This window comes from Accipiter gentilis, chromosome 26, assembly GCF_929443795.1.
Source record: "Accipiter gentilis chromosome 26, bAccGen1.1, whole genome shotgun sequence".
Lineage (NCBI taxonomy): Eukaryota > Metazoa > Chordata > Aves > Accipitriformes > Accipitridae > Astur > Astur gentilis.
The window spans coordinates 1119225-1137184 of NC_064905.1; the positions used below are offsets into that span (position 1 = coordinate 1119225).

Genomic DNA, 17960 nt, shown 5'->3' on the forward strand with positions numbered 1-17960 from the left:
GCAGCACCTCTAAGGAGTTGCCTTTCCCAGGTGTCCTTTGGGGTGTTTTTTTTTTTTTAGCTCTTACCTCTTTTGCACATAACTCCCAGCTGATGCTGGCATCTCTGTGACTCTGGGTTCAAGGCTAGGAAGGAGAGTTTTACTGCTGGGTTTTGGTGTTGAGAGGTCAATGTCTGTATGACTACTGAGAGCCTGACCCCGTAAATAACAGTGGTAGCAGGCACCATCATTCAGCTCAGTGCTAAATAATTTCAAGAACAACTATTGGCAATTAAAAGATGCCCCATGCCATCCTGCTTCCTGTACAAAAAAAGTGCTGGAACATCAGCAGAGAAATATCCCTTCTGTTTTTTCTCTGCTGCTTTGGAGAATCGGGAATGGTCTCATTCCTCTGTTGGCAAATGTTTGCTTGGTGCGGGAGGGCAGGGTTCCCTGCCACCATTGTGAGCCACTGATCTCTGGGAAGTGGCACCTGTCTGTCATTGCTGTTTGACTCCAGAAAACCTGGCCACTCACCTGGGCTCTGATTCATATAAAAGATAGTGAACTGTCATCTTTATTGCAGTTACCTGCTTGTTTTAACTGTCCAGTTTCCACTTTCAATGTCATGAACACACCAGTAAACCGGAGATATCTGCCTCCTTTCGCTAATCCCCTCAAAGAGGAGGTGGTGCAGAACTGCAGTTCAGCCTACACTATGCAGGACCCACATTGAGAGGAAGAAACTGTTGCTCGTGTGGCAGATGCTCATGGGAAGCAGTATCAGAGCGGTGTCACATGTGGCCTCAGGAGTGACCGCATCCAGTCTGCTGTGCACTTATGGCCCCCCTGCTCTGGGATGCTCTCTGTGAGAGACAAAATGGTTTGGGAGCAAGAAATATCATCCAGCTCTTCTGGGAAATCTCGTCCATTTTCTTGCTGGTTTGTGATGGATGTTGGCACCTTAGATGCGTTTGGGTTGCTTCTGCTCCAGCGCTGAACAGCAAGAAAACTGTAAAAAAGATACCTTGTGTTGCTCATCAACAAAATGTGGCGGCCCTTATTGCAAACTGGTTCCTTCAGTCTGGTGACTCTTCTTGGCTGGCTTCAGCACCGACTTTAAGTCCTCTCAAACATGCCTAGATATCAATTTCTTGGCATCCAGCATCACTTAAAGAGTTTGGGGGTGCACTGGTACTTGCCACAGGGAAATGACCATTTTTGTCTCCAGATTTAAGCATTTGCACAGTTTCTCTGGCCCCAAGACTGTGCTTAAATCACTACTTTGCTCAAAATCAGAAGAACTTACTGAGTCATTTAAATTCATTCAGTTTGTGGTGGGAACCAGAGTTGATCCAGTGCTGTACAAAATGCTTATGTACTCATGTATCTTTATCAGCAGCTTAAGGAAAGACATGTGGCTTAAAAGAAGAAGAAAGAGAAAAGATGTGGCGGTCCTTGCTCTTGTCTATACTCTCACTTACTTATTTGTGAATCTGAGCAGCTGATCCAGATGCCGCTTTTCTCTGTCTTGCTGGCTGTGCTTATGGGACCTTGTGTCTGCAAAGGCTGATAAAGAGAGTATTCTTATAAAGTTGGTGGTTAACGACCGGATCGTGGAAAATAAGTTGAGATTTCTCATTTTTTATTACATTCCTGGTAACTACTGTCTGTTGTGTCTTGAAGTCTTATGCCAAGCATACACCTTGGCTGTAACATTTCCTTCTAATAGAAGAGCCAGAGCAAATTTTGATGCTTTAAAAATTTTATGTAGTGGCTTGAATATAAATGCTGGCATTAACAAAACAGATCTAGAGGACCCCCAAACCTGACACACTGTAAGGCCATCTCTGGTGCTGAGAGGCAGGAAGCATTCTCAGCTGTGTTTGTGCTCCCACCCCCAAGAGCTGCAAGCCCATTCTGACACTTGGGCTGTGAAGCCTTTGAGCACTGTTTTGATTTGATTGCTTGAAAAGGTCAAATTATGGAGCCTTGCAAATGCAGGATGCTTCTGTATCTGGGGCAGGAAGGGAGAAGCAGCCAAAAGTAACTATTTCTGAAGCTTGACAATAGCTAAAAAGATTCATCAGGACCTACTTTTATTTGTATCCTTAAATCTTATATCCATGTAATTACTGAAGAGCGGGTCAGTTTGGTTGATAACTGTGCAGGTCATCATGCACAAAGAGTACTTTGTGCATGATGATGCTTTATGACCAGCTTGTGCAGTGGTGGTCACTTCAGGAGGCTGAAATAAAACAAGTTATTGGCAAATAGGTGTGCATGCCAGCCAGGGAGGGTTGTGTGCTTCGATGGAGAAAAATGTGAACATCGTCTTCTGCTGAGGTTGGCGATGGGTACACCTTTCACGAGGAAACAGCTACAGGAGGTGAGCGGCAATGACTGTCCAATAGTGCTATGCTGCCCTCAAGTGTTGCTTTTCAGCAATATCCAAATTTTCAGTCAGCCTGCACTAAGTTGCATTTTCCAAGTTTTGTGGTTGTGTTCCAAGAAAGGCCTTTGCAATCACACTGATTATTTTTTTTTAACCTTTCATGTAGTAAAAGTCCTACTTGAAAAGTGGGCTTGTTTGAAGTGGCTGAGGAAAATGCCAGGTTCACTAAGTTTGTGCCTGTCTGTGGTTAAAGTTTGGCATCCTGCAGCAAGGAAAACAGCAGCTCAGCGCTTCAGCTGTCAGCGATGGTTGGACTCTTACATCTCTTGGACTTAAACTGGCTATTAATTAACTGCCTCTGCACCTGCTACTGACTCCACAGTCCCTTTCATTTCCTCTTTCCAGTGACTCAGTGGGAGCATGTGTACAAATTCAATTTGAGAGCCAGAAGCCTGAGAGTCCAGAAGCCTTCACAGAGCTGTCTCGATGCTCTTGCATGCTGCCTGTTTTAGTGCACAGCTCTGCCTGAAAATTCACACTTTTAAATCCTTGAGCCCTTAAATCCCAGTGTAGCATCCATAGGGGGGACATATACATAAAACCCAACATCCCAATTTGTAATTAATTTGTTAACCAAGCATCTGAAACGTGCATTTCTCACAATTCCTCAGTCTTGCTCGTAGTTCTGTAGTGCCTGTTTTCCAAGCTGAAAGTGCGGCAGTTCATGTTTTGCTGGCATCATCAATGGATGAGTTAGAGTATGGTCCCCAGCATGACTGCACAGTGCTTAGGTCTCACAGAAAGCTGAACAGACAAAGAAGTGGAAAAACAACTTAAAGCCCCAAGTAGGGAAGAAGGGTTATTTCTGGGTGCCAGTCTGGGGTCACAAGTGGCTCAGAGGACCCAAACAGCGTCCTTTTTTGTGGCAGCTGTTTACTAAGCCAAGACTCTTACTAGGAAAGAGAACTGCCAGCTCTAGCCTTTAGATAGTAACTTCGAGGTGTTAATTTTAGGGAGTCGTTTTTGTTCCTTCCTCATCAATTTTGTTCTGTCCTCTGGTGCTGGGGTCTGCAGTAAGAGCAGGAGCCAGCCAGCACAGCCAGGCTGCTGCTCCCATCATAGCTGCGCATCCCCCCAGACCTGGCCAGTATGGCACGTAGCTGTTGAGGGCCAGAGTGACCTGGCTAACCATGGCAGACATCGATGCAGAGAGGATGCCCCGAGTCGCTGTCTTATCCCCAGCAAAACAGCACTGACATCTGAGCTGCTTTGACCACTGAGGAAAGAGCCCACAGTATTGTCTGCACAAACACATCCTGCTCATGAAAGGGAGAGGAAGAGGGGTTAATTAGGTTGGGACACGTTTTGTCTCTTTTTCCTGCATTTCGTACTGCTCCTGGGCTGGACACAGCCTCCTGAGCCTGACCATTATCTTTGCCCTGAAATCAGCAGCAAGAGAGAATCAAGGGGGATTCCCTCCACCCCTCCTATTGGGAAAAGGAAGGCTGTCATGGTACTATGGCCTAGGGCCAGGGTGAGAGTGGGAGGGATCTTGAGCCACAGGATGAGGCACCACACTTGGGACCAAACATGTCCTGCCACTTGTGCCTGATACCAGCCACAGGACCAGTCACTGGAGCCTCCAGTGCAGCTGTCTGCCAGGCGAGGGCTTGCCACGAGAGCAGGAGCAGAGATGGAATAAGACACAGACTCAAGCCCTTAATATTTTGGTATGGATCATAGAGTCATAGAATGGTTTGGGTTGGAAGGGACCTTAATGAAATAATCATCTAGTTCCAACCCCCTTGCAATGGGCAGGGACACCTTCCACCAGACCAGGCTGCTCAAAGCCCCATCCACCCTGGCCTTGAACACTTCCAGGGATGGGGCATCCGCAGTCTCTCTGGGCAAACTGTTCCAGTGCCTCACCACCCTCACAGTAAAGAACTTCTTCCTTACATCTAATCTAAATCTGCCCTCCTTCAGTTTAAAGGCATTACCCCTTGTCCTGTCACTACATGCCCTTGTAAAAAGTCCCTCCCCAGCTTTCCTGTAGCCCCCTTTAGGTACTGAAGGCTGCTATTAAGGTCTCCCCGGAGCCTTCTCTTCTCCAGGCTGAACAACCCGAACTCTCTCAGCTTGTCTTCACAGGAGAGGTGCTCCAGCCCTCTGATCATCTCTGTGTCTCTCCTCTGGACTCACTCCAGCAAGTCCATGTCCTTCTTATGTTGGGGGCCCCAGAGCTGAACACAGTACTGAAGGTGAGGTCTCACCAGAGCGGAGTAGAGGGGGAGAATCACCTCCCTCAACCTGCTGGCCACACTTCTTTTGATGCGGCCCAGGATACTGTTGGCTTTCTGAGCTGCAAACACACATTGGTGGGTCATGTTGAACCACCAACACCCAACGTCAACCAACAGCCCCAAGTCCTTCTCCTCAGGGCTGCTTTCAATCCCTACACTGCAAGCTGCTTTCTACTTTTCTGTGCTCTACATCACTCTAGGCTGGAGCTGCACTAGCACACATTCACCCTCACACACAGCTTTTCACTAATAAACACGTTGCAGATAGTGATCCCCAGGGCTCAGCTCCCCTCCATGCACCAGCAGAGGGACAGCACACCGTTAGCCAGAGGCTGCCCCATCTCCCGCACGGGCTGAGGGGACAGCACACTCATCCTGGCCAGCCCTACGGGGTGAACACCCCCCTGACCTGCTCTGGCAGTATGAGGATTGCACACACATTGACAACTGTTGGCTACATTTGGGGGGTTGCCTTTGGTGGCCCTTGTCTTTTCTCTGCTGGCCTGGAGTGCCTGGAGGCACCATCGCATGCACAGATGGAGAGGGGCCCCCAGCTCTGCAGCTTTCTAGCGCTCCCCCTCTGAGGGGGACATGGAGGGGTGCTCAAGCAGTGAAAATCCCCTTTTACCTGAGAAGGGATCAAGTCAGAGTTGGTATTTACTAGAAGACCTTTAAGCAGATCCATTAGAAGACCGCTAAGCATTTGCTATTAACGGACTCAAGCTGGTACCAACCACAGATAACCAGTCCCACAGTACAGTCACTGACTCACAGGGTCACTCACACCCACTCAGGCAGCAGCACCTGGAGGCCAACCCCAGCTGCTCCCCGGAGTGGAGCGCTGCACTGACACACCAGAGCCCACCAGGAAGGTGCTCACAACATCCCTCAGGGGCTCTTCTCTCATTAGACGCTTGTATAAAATCCTGCTCTGTGCAGTGCACCCGCCATGAGTTACACAACCCCCAGCTGATGCTCACCTGTGCCAGAAGCCTCATGGTGTCCTACGCTCACCAGTTCCCATGGATTCAAAACCACTGCCAACCCCCAGCCTCTCCTCAGTTCCTGGGGGACTTTCACAGACTGCGTCTCAGCATGCACTTTTCCTCTGTGGCACCTATTTCTCTGTCCACACCCACAGCATCCATTCCCACAGACTTATACAGCAGGGCCCTTTGGGACACAAGAGCTGGCCTATGTGGACCTGAAGGCATGGTACCCTGCAACAGGCAATACATACTGTCCAGGTGCAGCCCAAGTCACAAGGGAACATCTCCTCCCTCTTAGGCTGGCAAGGGAGAAATGCTCATCCATTTGGAAAATATCCTCACTGCTATGAAGGACTGCCCAAGCCCCATGTCACTGGTGTGCAGGAGCACATCAGCCAAGGCACAGGGCCCTCACCAGCACGGCAAGACACCACCATCCTCAGGGTACGCATCTGCACTGAGGTGCCAGATGGTCACCCATGCCACGGCTGCAGGCAAACCAGCAGAGATCTCCTCAGGCCAGTCCCCAGCCATCCCAGGGAACAGACCCTGAGGGTCGAGGGGCTGCAGAGGGGCACCTCCTGGCAGTCCAGGGTCACAGCTGGGCCCTGCCAGCCTTGACAGTGCTTCCTTCAAATCCCGGCTCTGGACTTTCTCTCTCTCACCCAGCTGCCTTCACTCCATTTCATACTTTGACATTTTCCTTCACATCCCTTCTTCTGACAGCAGCCCCTGCCCACAAGCAGGTCACGGCATCTTTGGGAGACTGCAGGCAAAGGCAAACAGACCAAGAAGTGATTCCTTCAGCCACAGCTCCATACAACTTGCTGTCACCTCAGCTAACTTCTGAGCTAAGCCAAAAAGCCATGGCCCAACACTCAGAGGCATGAAGCACGAGGACAGAAGACAACTGAGGTTTCTATCATGAGGGACACCACGTACCTCCCTGTTCAGCCCAGGCAGTGGGAGCAAGATGAAAGGCAGTGACCAAAAGACTGGGCCCAGCCTGCTCCTGTCCCTCTGTCACTTACTGTGCAGCAGACATGATGCTCCTGCAGTGATCTTCACTTCCCAAAACTGTCCCTGCGGGACTGGCAGGGGAAGGCTGCTCCCACACTGTGCTGCACCTTGTCATCCACCAGCCGGCAAGAAACCTAAGGCAGCAGCATCCCACCATCACTTCTTCCCTGTACCCCACACAGGACATCCTGCTCATCTTCTGCTGCTCCATCCCCAGATACAACAAACACTCAGTGTCAGGATGTGTCTGTCCCAGCAGGGTGTGACTGGAACCCTGGGTGGGGTGTCATGGTTTAACCCCAGCCAGCAACTAGGCACCACGCAGCCGCTCGCTTGCTTTCCCCCCACCCAGTGGGATGAGAGGGGAGAATCGGGGAAGAAAAAAAGGTAAAACTCATGGGTTGAGATAAAGACAGTTTAATAGAACAGAAAGGAAGAAAATAATAATGATAATAACAATAATAAAAAATAACAACAATGAAATGATTGGACTATACAAACCAAGTGATGCACAATGCAATTGCTCACCACTCGCCGACCACTGCCCAGTTAGTTCCCAAGCAGAGATCCCCTCCCAGGCCAACTCCCCCCAGTTTATATACTGGGCGTGATGTCACATGGTATGGAATACCTGTTTCGCCACTTTGGGTCAGCTGCCCTGGCTGTGTCCCCTCCCAGCTTCTTGTGCCCCTCCAGCCTTCTTGCTGGCCGGGCATGGGAAGCTGAAAAAACCTTGACTTCATACAAACACTACTTAGCAACAACTGAAAACATCAGTGTTATCAACATTATTCTCATCCTAAATCCAAAACACAACACTATACCAGCTACTAGAAAGAAAAGTAACTCTATCCCAGCTGAAATCAGGACACGGGGAAAGAGGGCAGGTAGGGAAAGCACAGGGGCAATGATACATGGGGCCACTCCAACGCTGCAGCCAACCCCAGCACCACAGCAGCATCTTCTGGGACAGAGCCAAGGGGGCTCCTGAACACTGAGCTCTGACGAACGCTCTGCCGAAACCTGGCAAGCCACTGGGACTTCTCTCTGCCAGCTTACTAGACCAGGGCAAGGAATGCCCTGTGCTCCCCAGGATGGATGCTGGGCCAATCCTCAGACCTTCGCAACAGTAACAGTCAAACGAACAGACACCTCTGAGAACAGAGACACAGGCATGTGCATCTATCCAGCGCTAAAGGCCCCTATGCCCCAGCCATCCCAGGACAGTAATTGCACTTGCGCACCCCCCACCCCCCCCAGCAGCTCCCACCCACTCGGGACACAGCTGGGCCACAGGCACAAGCAGCTTGCCCCGACCCCAGCCCCACTCCAGGGCCACTGAGGCCCTTCCCTCCCACACAGACAGGCCAAACAGTTCCTCTGTGGCTCTCCTTCCCCAGCACCAGCCATCGCCGCCCGGGGCCCCGTCAGCAGCAGCCAGAGCCCCCCCACCCCACCCCGGAGGCCAGGAAGGCAGCTGGGCCCCAGCAGGCGCTCTGAGGAGTCCGCACCGCGATGGGGGCGGCCATGAGGCCCAGCTACCCCTCCCAGGAGCGGCCCTGGAGCTCCCGCTGACTCTGCGGAGCTCGGTACCGGCCTCGGCCTCCGCAGCCGGGCCGGACCTCAGGAGGGAAGCGACGACCCCACCGTCATGGCGGCAGCCACCCCGTCACCCCCCGCCGCGTCTCAAAATGGTGCCTGGCGGGCCGGCGGCGGGGGTGCGTCAGGGATCACGTGCATCCCCGCGGCCCAATCCGCGGCGGGCGACGACTGCGCGGCGGGCAGCGCCTGCGCTAAGATGGCGGACGATAAGGTGAGTGGGGTGGTGCGGCGGGTCGGGCCGGACCCGATCCGGGGTTGAGGGAGCGCTGCGCTGGTTCCCTGTCCCCGGGTGCTGCCTGGGGGGGGCCGGTCAGCAGCCTACGTGTCTCCTCCAGGACCCTCTGCCCAAGCTGAAGGACCTCGCCTTCTTGAAGGACCAGCTGGAGAGCCTGCAGCGCAGGGTGGAGGACGAGGTGCACGCTGGCGTGGGGCAGGTAACGCGCTTCCCCCGCCGGTGTGGTGATCCGTGTGTCTCGGGGCGGACCAGTCACCCGTCTTGAGGGGGCTTAGTAAAAAAAAAAAAAAAATTAAAAAATCCCGGGGTATATCCCTGCTCTGCATTCCCTGCACAAGCCCACCCTGCCCCGTGGCCTCACTCTTTGCTCTTTTCCTCAGGATGGCTCTCTACTGGCCTCACCCTTTCTCAAAGGCTTCCTGGCAGGCTACCTTGTAGCCAAACTTCGCTTCTCGGCCGTCCTGGGATTTGTGGCTGGGACCTGCACAGGAATATACGCTGCTCAGAACTACGCCATTCCCAATGTTGAAAAGACAGTCCGGGACTATTTCAGTTCACTGAAAAAAGGTCGGGACTAGTGAGGAGCCCTTTCGCAGCAGTGACTGTAGGAACAGTACTTCTTAGTTAGCAGATGCAGAAGATTCCTAGGGCTTTCAGAGGCACGTCACATACACCATTTTTTTCCACTGGAAAAGGGCTTTACACCACATCATTGTGAGACATCAGCAGGTCTGGTTATGGGGTATTTGTTGGAGCATCGTGGCAGCAATGATCACTCCACTAACCCACAGTAGCTTGGAAGCACCAGTGGCCAATGGTTTGCTAGCTGCCTTTCCCCCTCAGCTCTCTCCCTGTGCCCCTGCAGATTGAAAAGCTGCCTGTGACATGTCATCACGCTCACCACCTGTACGCCCTTCTACTGAGCACGCGCTTTGCCCTAGGAACATGCTTTGTGTGGCTTCCTGGGGAGGCTTGTAGTTATTTTCTTAATGAAAGACAAAACCGTTCTCTTCTACTGCATCAGAAATGTAGCAGGTAACATCCTGCTTTAATCGGGCTCATTAAATTGATGGTATTTGATCTCTTCTTGAATGTTCTAGGGTGCGAGTCTGTCTGGCCTCTCTGCACTGATAGCAGCTCGCCCTTGCTGGCTACCGCCTGAAAATGGTAATGTTTGGTAATGCTGCTGGCTCTGCAAACTGGGTGCTCCGGAGGGGACTGTGGGGACTGATGCTGGTCTTGTCTGTAGCCATATATGGCTCTCATGCTCCCCTCCTGACCCAGTGCAAGGTGGACGGGATAATCCCCTTCAGCTCCACATCTGTCGTGGTTCTTGTTGAGCTGACGAAGCTGGTGTTCTCCCTCCTGTTCCTGCTGACCTGGGACCGGGAGCTGCTGGGAGTCGCCGTGTCGTGGCGCCACATTGCCCCCTTCGCCCTCTCTGCCCTGCTGTATGCTGCCAACAACAACCTGGTGGTTCACATGCAGCTCTTCATGGATCCCAGCACCTATCAGGTCTTGAGTAACTTAAAGATCGTCACCACCGCGCTCCTCTACAGCCTCTTCCTGCGCCAAAGACTCAGCATGCGCAAATGGCTGGCTCTTCTCCTGCTGGTGGCTGCTGGAGTGAGCTACAGCTGTGGCGGCCTGCAGGACCCTGGCAGCCCCTCCAAGATGCAGCTGCACATCACGGTGGTGGGCTTGTTGCTGATCTCGGTGTACTGCCTGATATCAGGCTTGTCTGCTGTCTACACAGAAGCCATCCTGAAAACCCAGGCACTGCCTCTCAGCCTTCAGAACCTCTTCCTTTACTTTTTTGGGGTCCTGCTCAACTTGATCGGCTACTTCTGGAGCAGCGCAGAGGGCGGTTTCTTGGAGGGATTTTCTTCCTGGGTGCTGGTGATTGTGGTCAGCCAGGCCTTGAACGGTTTGATCATGTCTGTGGTCATGAAGCACAGCAGTAACATCACCAGGCTCTTTGTGATCTCCTGCTCTATCCTGGTCAACGCCCTCCTGTCCGTCACCCTCTTCAATCTGCAGCTCACCCTGCTCTTCTTCATTGCCGTCTCATGCATCAGCCTTGCTGTTCACTTGTACTATGGCGTCACATAGCTGCTGCCTTCCTGCCCTGTGTGCACCAGGGCAGCTTTTAGTCGTTCCTCAGGGGTATTTAGTGCTTGTGCTGGGGCTGGTGTTAGAAGCACAGCAGTGCTTTGGCTGTCGGCCTCCCCACCCTGGTGTTTGCAGGGAGTTGTTACTGGTGGGTGCATGCACAACTAGCAAGGAGCCCCTGGAGGGGAGTGCTGAGAATGAGAGCGCCCTGTCCCTGTTTCCAGTGGGGAAGCTGGGCCCTGCTCCAGCCTAGCTGGGCTCTGTGCCACAGGGTTCCCGTGCGATCAGGTGTGCCCAGCTTCAAGGGTGCGTCCTGACCCCCTTGTTCATGTGGTGTCTCATATTCTCAAGCTGCTTCCCCCATCTTCCCTGCACCAGAGCCTGTAAATGCTCCTACAGTGGTTAGCTCCACTGTGTTGTGAGCTCATCTGTGCGCAGGCAGCCCTGCTGCACAATCGCTGCCAGGCCAGCGTTTGTCTGACAACTCCTGTGGATGGTGTTTCCTGCAGCCATCTGCACAAGGCTGGCTGCTGCTGCCTGGAGAGCCCAGTGCTGTGTCCAGGGGCATCTCTCCCACCTCTGCAGTTTTCCAGCCCACCCCTTGCACCAGCCCCTGGCTGAAGGGCTGCTGTACTTAGGGCCCCATTTCCCCTTCTCAGACATGGTGTCACTGCTCTGTGCGGAGCAGATGGGAAATGGGGGGATGTGGGAACTGTTTCACCTGCTCCCCAAAAGGGAGACTGCACCCAAATTTGTACCAATGCTGCAGCTAGTGACTTCCTGGCAGACAGAAGTCGCTGCTGGCTCTGGCCGGGATTATTAAAGTTGCGGTTCAACAGCATGCATGTGTCTGTCCTCCCTGCAGGAAGGCATCTGTTGCGCTTGGCAGAGGTTTGGGGGCCAGGGGCATGTCCGAGCCTGACAACACTCATTGGTGAAGGGCACCCACTTTATTCCACATGGCAGCAGCTGGGGAGCCACCAGCCTTTGCACCATGCCCGCTCTGCTCCTGTTGCAGGGCTGTGCCTGAGCCTACGCTCCTGCAGGCAGGTGCCCAGCAGCAGAGCAGGGTTTTTCCCTTGGGGGCAGAGGGGTGACGCGCTCCCTCGCTTCTGCCAGGAAGCACCCTCCCTGGGGCCAGGTTTCTTCAGGGAGCAGCTCTGCAGGCAGGACAGGAGGCCTTGCCCTGTGGAATGGTTGTAGCTGGAGCTGGCCGGTCACCTGACATCCAGGCTGGTGGCTCACTCCAGGGAGGGGGGGGTTGAGGTGGCAGGGGTCTGCAGGGACCTCATCCTGCCTGCCTGCCAGGGCAGCTGTCCCCACCACCCTGGGATGCTGGCTCAGGGTGTCTGTGTGGTGGCATCGGTTGAGCCCAGCCATCTGGTGTCCCGCAACTGCTGATTGTGCGCGGCAAGCTCCACGGCATCCCAGAGCACCTCCTGCAGCAGCACCCGGTGCCTACAGTCCAGGGCTTCCCTCTGTTCCTCTGCCAGGCGCTGCTGGTCCTGAAGCACCTGCAGGGATGCCTGGGGCTACCTGGCACAGCCCTGGCAGCCTGAAGGTGCATCCCCAGCCCTCCCTGCCAACCTGCAGCAGGTGCTGCCTGCAGGCCTGCATCTCCTGCCGGTGGCTCTGCAGCAAGGCCTCCAGGTCCCACTCGGCTGCCTCCCGCTCCCTCTGTGCTGCCTCCAGGCTCAGGCCCAGCATGGCCACCTCCTTTTGCCAGCGAGCTGCATCCCACTGTGGGGGACAGGGACGAGGGCAGGGCAGCTCTGGGGTGTCTTTTCTCATGGGGGCTACCCTGCCCTGGGAGAGCAGTGCCGGGGAAGGAGAGCCTGGTGCCCACCTCTCTGCTCGCCTCCTGGCCTGGCACTGCCCCATCCCCAAGCTCTCGCTGGAGGAGCAGGCAGTGCTGAGCTCGCAGCCGCTGCCTCTGCGCCTTGGCCAGGGCGTACTGGACCTCCAGGGACGGGCACGGCTGGCGCCGGCTCCCTGCCTGGCAGAGGGCAGAGCAGGCTTGGACAGCATCTGGGGCGCCCAGTGCTGCTGGTGCAGAAGGCTGCGGGCCCTGGGCACTGCTCCTTCCCAGGAGCAGCAGGCAGGGACCCAGTGGGCTCCCACTCACTGTGTCACCCCTGGTCATTGGCCATGGCTGCGGTGCTTCGCTCGGTGAGGGCTCCTCCGGCAGACCCTGCCCTGCGCTTGCTGGGGCTTGGCTCTCCCCTTCCCGGCTGCTCTCACTGACACCCGGTCCTGGGTGGTGAAAGAGAAGGAGAATGACAGTGACATGCTGTGGCTGAAGAAAGCAGTTTAAATGAAGGACTGAGGCCTCTTCCAGCCCAGGCGAAGCTTTTTCCCACCATGTAAAGTGATGCTCCGTGCCCACATGTCAGCCACCCAGGCGTGGGGTGTGTGCCTGTCCCCACGCTCCCGACCTGCTGGCTCCAGGCTAGCACTGGTCGGGGGCATTCGGGTCCCAGACTGCTGGCCCAGTGCTGTATTTCCTGTGGAGACCCAGTCCTGTGGGAGCAGGAGGAGATGTTATGGGGACGCAGCCAGGATTCAGGGCTTCTCCTGCACCTGGGTTGTCCCTGGATGGGGGGCCGCAGCCTGACCTGTGCCCACCTTGGCACTGGGCTGATGCATCTCGCTTGTCCTGAGCACCTCAGCCGCTGCCTGCTTCTTCTCCCACCCTTGGCTCTTCAGCACCTGGAAAAAGGGGCTGGGGGTCCTTGCTGGGGTGCTGGAGACCTCCAGGCATGGCAAAGCTCCGGAGACACATCCCACCCCCACTGTCTCCCCCCCCACCCCCAGCAGGCAGCCCCTCAGCCCCTGCCCTCAGTTCCAGACAAGGGTCTTGACACCAGGATGGAGCCCAGACCTCATCCAACCGGAGGGGTATCGGTGCCATCCTGGTCCCATCTGGTGGCCAGGGGCATTCCCCAACCTGCAGCTCCCGCAGGGCTCTCCGCAGCTGGGCCACAGCCATCTTCTGCTCAGGGAGGCCAGCTCCAGCCAGCAGCTCCATCCGCAGCCCTCGGATCTCCCTCCGACGTGCCGCAACCTCTTGCACAGGGTCCCAGAATGTGGCTGAGATCGTCTTGGCCAGCCCCTTCACCCGCTTGGCCAGCTGCAGGGCTGCCAGCATCTCTTCTCTGGAGGTGTCTGGGAGAGAAGCAAGCCCTGAGCAGGGGCCACGGGGGGCCACCAACACAGGGACGTCCCAGTGCCTGGCCCAGGGTTGGGGCTGATGGGATGAGTAAAGCTGGTGTCCAGCTTCCGACGACGGCGGGTATCCCCAGGCATCGCCCAGGGACCAAGTGCCAGGTGTGGGGCGGGATAGGGGGAAATGTCAGGGAGGGGGGACCCCAAAGCAGCATCCCAGTCCGAAGGGCTACCTGGCAGCGTGACACACAGCAGCAGGAACGTCAGGCTGTTCCCCTCCAGCATCCGCTCGATGATCCAGGGCAAGCAGCCAGTGTCAGGTGGGGGGTGGCTGGCAGCCGGTGCCCTGAATATGGGGCGAGAGACACCCCAGGAGAGGGATTAGGGTGGAACCCATGCGTCAGGCAGGCTGAGCCCCGACCCGTGGCAGCCCGAGGATGGGTTGGCCACTCTGGGAACAAGCCCACGTCCCCAGGAAGCGGTGGCACCCCCTTGGCTCCCAGCCGTGGGCTTCTGCTGGTGTGTCAGGGTCCCTCCTGCTTCACCTCCGGGTACCAAACCCCCCCCCAACCCCGCAGCAGGCACCGCGGGGGTGCCAGAGGGGACGTGGCTCAGCCCCAGTGCAGAGGTGCAGCTGCAGTACGTACGGCTTGGGGCAGGGCCCAATGGCCCCACCGGGTGCCAGGATCCTGAGGGCTGAGCGCTGGTGCCTGCCACCCTCCAGCTCCTGCTCCACGGTGAGAGTGAAGAGGCTGCTGGCACTAGGGAGAGCCCAGCGCAGGAGTGAGGCTGTAGCAGTGTCCGGAGCCAGCCTCAGTGCCCCGTGGCCCAATCCTTCTGACCCTGTGGGATATCTGCCAAATCCCTCACCCCTGCGTGGCTGAGCACCCATCTGAGGGGGGCTGCTGTGCACACCCCTGGAACAGTGCCGGGATGGCACCCAGCCCCCATGTGTAGACGCTGATGGCAGCTTGGGCATCAGGCACGGCAATTTCTGTTGCCTCCTCCACAATCCTGGAAGCAGAGGGAGACAAGAGCGAGTGAGGACGGCCATGTCCACCCACCTCCTGCATGCCTGGGTTCCCTGAGGGATACCGCTGGCCGTCATCTGGCTGGGCACCATGGTCCCTGCCCAGCCCCACGCTTGATATTGGGATACCAGCACCCCAGGAGTACCTGCCCGACCATGGAGCATCAGGTACCTACAGGCCCAGGGGTGCAACATCCATCACTTGCAGGGCTCGGCCGTTAGGACGGAGCAGGTCCCAGGCTTTGTCATGGGTGCAGACCTGGAATGGGGCTGTGTTAGGCAGAGGGGCAGAAAGAGGGGGCTGCTGGCATCCCACACTAACTGGGGATGCAGGCTGTTCGTGGCCATGCACAGGTAAGGCTGAGAAGGGAGAGATCTCAGGGTCACTCCCAGGTTTTTCAGCCCTGGGGACAGGGAAAGGCAGAGTCCTGGGAACATCCAAGTCCTGTGTGGAGATTGGCAAGTCCCTGGCAGCATCCGAGAGCCAAAGGGCAGGGCCCAGCCCAGTGGCAGGAGCTGGCATCGCTCTTGTGCCAACCAAGGACACACCAGAGGGACCTTCAGGCCACAGGGAGCAGTGGCTGGCAGGAAAAGCCCAACCATGAGCTGGGCAGGAAGGTGTTAGAGGGCTCCTCTGTTCCCACCATGCTGCTGGAGCCTGGGAGACATCCCATGGGCAGCCAAGGCTTCCCATGCCTGGGAAGTCCTGCGAAAAGGTGAGAAAACCTGGGATCCAAAGGTCTCCAGCCGCAGGTGACCCTCCAGCATAGGGGACTGGATTCCAGTACTGGGGCAATATATGCCCCTTGGCACAGCAGGGTCTGGCCAGTTGCAGAGAGGGAAGGGGAGCCCCCACCCCAGGGCATCGTGGCCAGCCCTGCTCCTACCCTACCTGGACCAGGCTGACAGTTTGCAGGCTCTGCGCATCACCCCCCAAGGCCTCCAGTTCTTGGAAGATGGTGTCAATCACCTGGGGACAAGCTGGTCAAGCTGGGAGCCATTGGTTCTTGGCACCCGTGGCTGGGTCTCACACCCATACCAGCAGGACCGGGGTCAGCTGGTCAACCCAGGAGCTCAGCACTGTGCAGTTGCACTGTCACCTCTCCCCTGCCATGCCCTGTGCCCTCACCTGCCAGATGATGCTCTGGAAGGGTAGCTGTGTCCCAGGACCATGGGGGTTCCACAGCAGAAGGGACATGCTGTAGCCAAGGGGAACCAGGGCCAGCTGTGGTCTTGCCAACTCCAGGACCTTCTCCTGGGAGGAGAGATGTAGCCAGCAGAGTAGGGATGGCATGGCACAGCCAGCATGGCACAGCCAGCATGGCCTGGCATGGACAGCACAGTGCAAATGGCCAGCACAGAGGGCATTGGCATGCATCAGGCCCAGCACAAGACTGATGGTATGACACGGGTAGCACAGCACAGATAGCCCAGCATGGATGACACAGCATAGATGCACAGCATACATGGCATGGCATGGCACAGATGGCATGGCACAGTGGTGCACAGCACACCAGAGAGAGCACGGCACGGGCACTAAGGCACAGACAGCATGGCAGCCATGGCACAGCACCCAAGAGGAAATGGGGAAGGGGTGAGAAACACCAGCAGACCCACGCATAGGACCAAGCCCCAGGTCCCCAGCACTGCCTGTACACCTGAGGAGCTGGCAGAGGTGCCCAGTGCCCCCGGGACCACAGCTGGGTGCCCCAGCCCACAGCTTGGGCCAGCATGTCCCTGGCTTATCTGGCTGGGGATAGGGGCGCAGAAGAAGGATACCTGTCCTGCATCCAAGTGGAAGACATCGTCGATAGTCAAGAAGCTGTCCTGGCACAAGGGAGGGAGGGTGATAATGTTCAGCTTTCCCCCATCCCAGTATGACCAGTGCAGGGTAAAGGAGGGACTCGGCACAGTGGGATGGAGATGGCAGGGGTGGCTTAGAGAACCTGGTACAGGCAGGGGTGGGGGGAGACCCCCCTCCCTTCCCCTGAAATCTAGTAATCCCCAGGAGCCCCCCACAAGAGAGGGGCCCATAGAGGTGTAGGGAAGGATCAGCCCAAGACCTCAGCACCCATCAGGGTCCTGAGCGTGGCAGGTAGCTGGGACAGAGCCCCCTGCTCCTGTCTGGTTCCCCAGGGACTCTTGTCCCCCTTGATGCCCATGTCCCTGTCACTCTCACCTGGACCTCCTTCCCAGTGAAGAGAAGCTGCAGGGGGTCTTCGCTGCTGGCCACCCAGCTTTCCCCCGGCCCTGAAAACACTGAGCATGGGGTGGTGCGGGGGGGGGGGTGTGGGGCTGTCATCCCCACCTACCCCAGCTCTGTTCCCTCCACCCCGCAGCCTGGGGCCACATTGCAGGGCTTCACATCATTCCAGAACCCTCCTGCTACAACCACGGTGCTCAGAGCCACCAGGGTGGGGAGGACACCCCCTCCCCATCACCACTGCCCAGGCCAGGCCCACCAGCATGGCCAGTGGTCCCAGTGCCACCACAGCTGTGGCTCTGCCCCAGCCCGGCTCCCTGACATGGGGGTTTGGGCTGAAGGCACTGGGATGCTGCAGGTGTCCTGAGCCCCAGCTCTACCTTCTGCCTGGTGAAGTCCCACGGCTGTTCGTACACAGATATGCTGCTCAGCCTGCTGAGACACAGGACGGAGGGGGAATGAGACAGGTCCAGCTCCACGCACCCAGCACCTGCCAGGAGTTGGATGAGCCCCTGGGGAGCTGGGCAGCGCCGGCCATGCTGCACTGAAGGCAGGGGACAGATCCCTCCAAACCACCCTGTGATGTCCCCCATGATGGCACTCACCTTCCTGGCATCCATGGCCAGCTCAGCAGCAGCAGCCCTTGAGCTGCTGTTTCAGACAGGACAGGGGATGGGGTTACACGGGGGGATCCTGTTCCCTTGCATTATTAATGGATGTCATGCACAGTTGTGTGGGCAGAGCCAGGCAGAGCCAGGCCCAACCCAGAGGCACCATGTTCAGGAGGCTGAGCCCTGCTGGGCAAGGAGTCAGCGGGACCATGGGACGCAAGTGGGCACCTGGACCCACTCGCACCATTGGCATGCTCCTGGCTCCAAGAGGGACATCTTTGCAAGCCGGGGACAGGAGATGAGGGACCTTGGACTA

The 17960-nt window shown here is 56.5% G+C and overlaps 4 protein-coding genes across 6 annotated transcripts; 2 read left to right on the forward strand and 2 right to left on the reverse strand.

Moving 5' to 3' along the window:
* The first annotated feature begins 8250 nt into the window (after window positions 1-8250).
* SLC35A4 (solute carrier family 35 member A4) lies at window positions 8251-9615 on the forward strand. The gene is made up of 3 exons (XM_049829698.1): window positions 8251-8499; window positions 8624-8722; window positions 8904-9615. Exons 1-3 carry the CDS (start codon window positions 8338-8340, stop codon window positions 9099-9101), a joined length of 459 nt encoding a protein of 152 aa, XP_049685655.1. The 5' UTR covers window positions 8251-8337; the 3' UTR covers window positions 9102-9615.
* On the forward strand, window positions 8986-11476 carry LOC126051043 (probable UDP-sugar transporter protein SLC35A4). The gene is made up of 2 exons (XM_049829697.1): window positions 8986-9090; window positions 9624-11476. The coding sequence occupies exon 2, from the start codon at window positions 9688-9690 to the stop codon at window positions 10633-10635; it is 948 nt and encodes a 315-aa protein (XP_049685654.1). The 5' UTR covers window positions 8986-9090; window positions 9624-9687; the 3' UTR covers window positions 10636-11476.
* A 194-nt stretch (window positions 11477-11670) lies between these two features.
* Window positions 11671-12879, reverse strand: LOC126050950 (uncharacterized). Of its 3 annotated transcripts, none has more exons than XM_049829521.1 (3): window positions 12482-12879; window positions 12223-12375; window positions 11671-12140 (listed from the first exon to the last, which is right to left on the reverse strand). In XM_049829521.1, the coding sequence occupies exons 1-3, from the start codon at window positions 12776-12778 to the stop codon at window positions 11976-11978; spliced, it is 615 nt and encodes a 204-aa protein (XP_049685478.1). In that variant the 5' UTR covers window positions 12779-12879; the 3' UTR covers window positions 11671-11975. The 3 variants fall into 3 exon arrangements, with proteins under 3 accessions (XP_049685478.1, XP_049685477.1, XP_049685476.1); XM_049829520.1 differs by having other exon boundaries at window positions 11671-12149; XM_049829519.1 differs by having other exon boundaries at window positions 11671-12631; window positions 12761-12879.
* A 421-nt stretch (window positions 12880-13300) lies between these two features.
* LOC126050767 (uncharacterized) lies at window positions 13301-15289 on the reverse strand. Its single transcript, XM_049829087.1, has 4 exons — window positions 14671-15289; window positions 14448-14561; window positions 14034-14146; window positions 13301-13800 (listed from the first exon to the last, which is right to left on the reverse strand). Exons 1-4 carry the CDS (start codon window positions 14871-14873, stop codon window positions 13301-13303), a joined length of 930 nt encoding a protein of 309 aa, XP_049685044.1. The 5' UTR covers window positions 14874-15289.
* Window positions 15290-17960: the final 2671 nt, after the last annotated feature.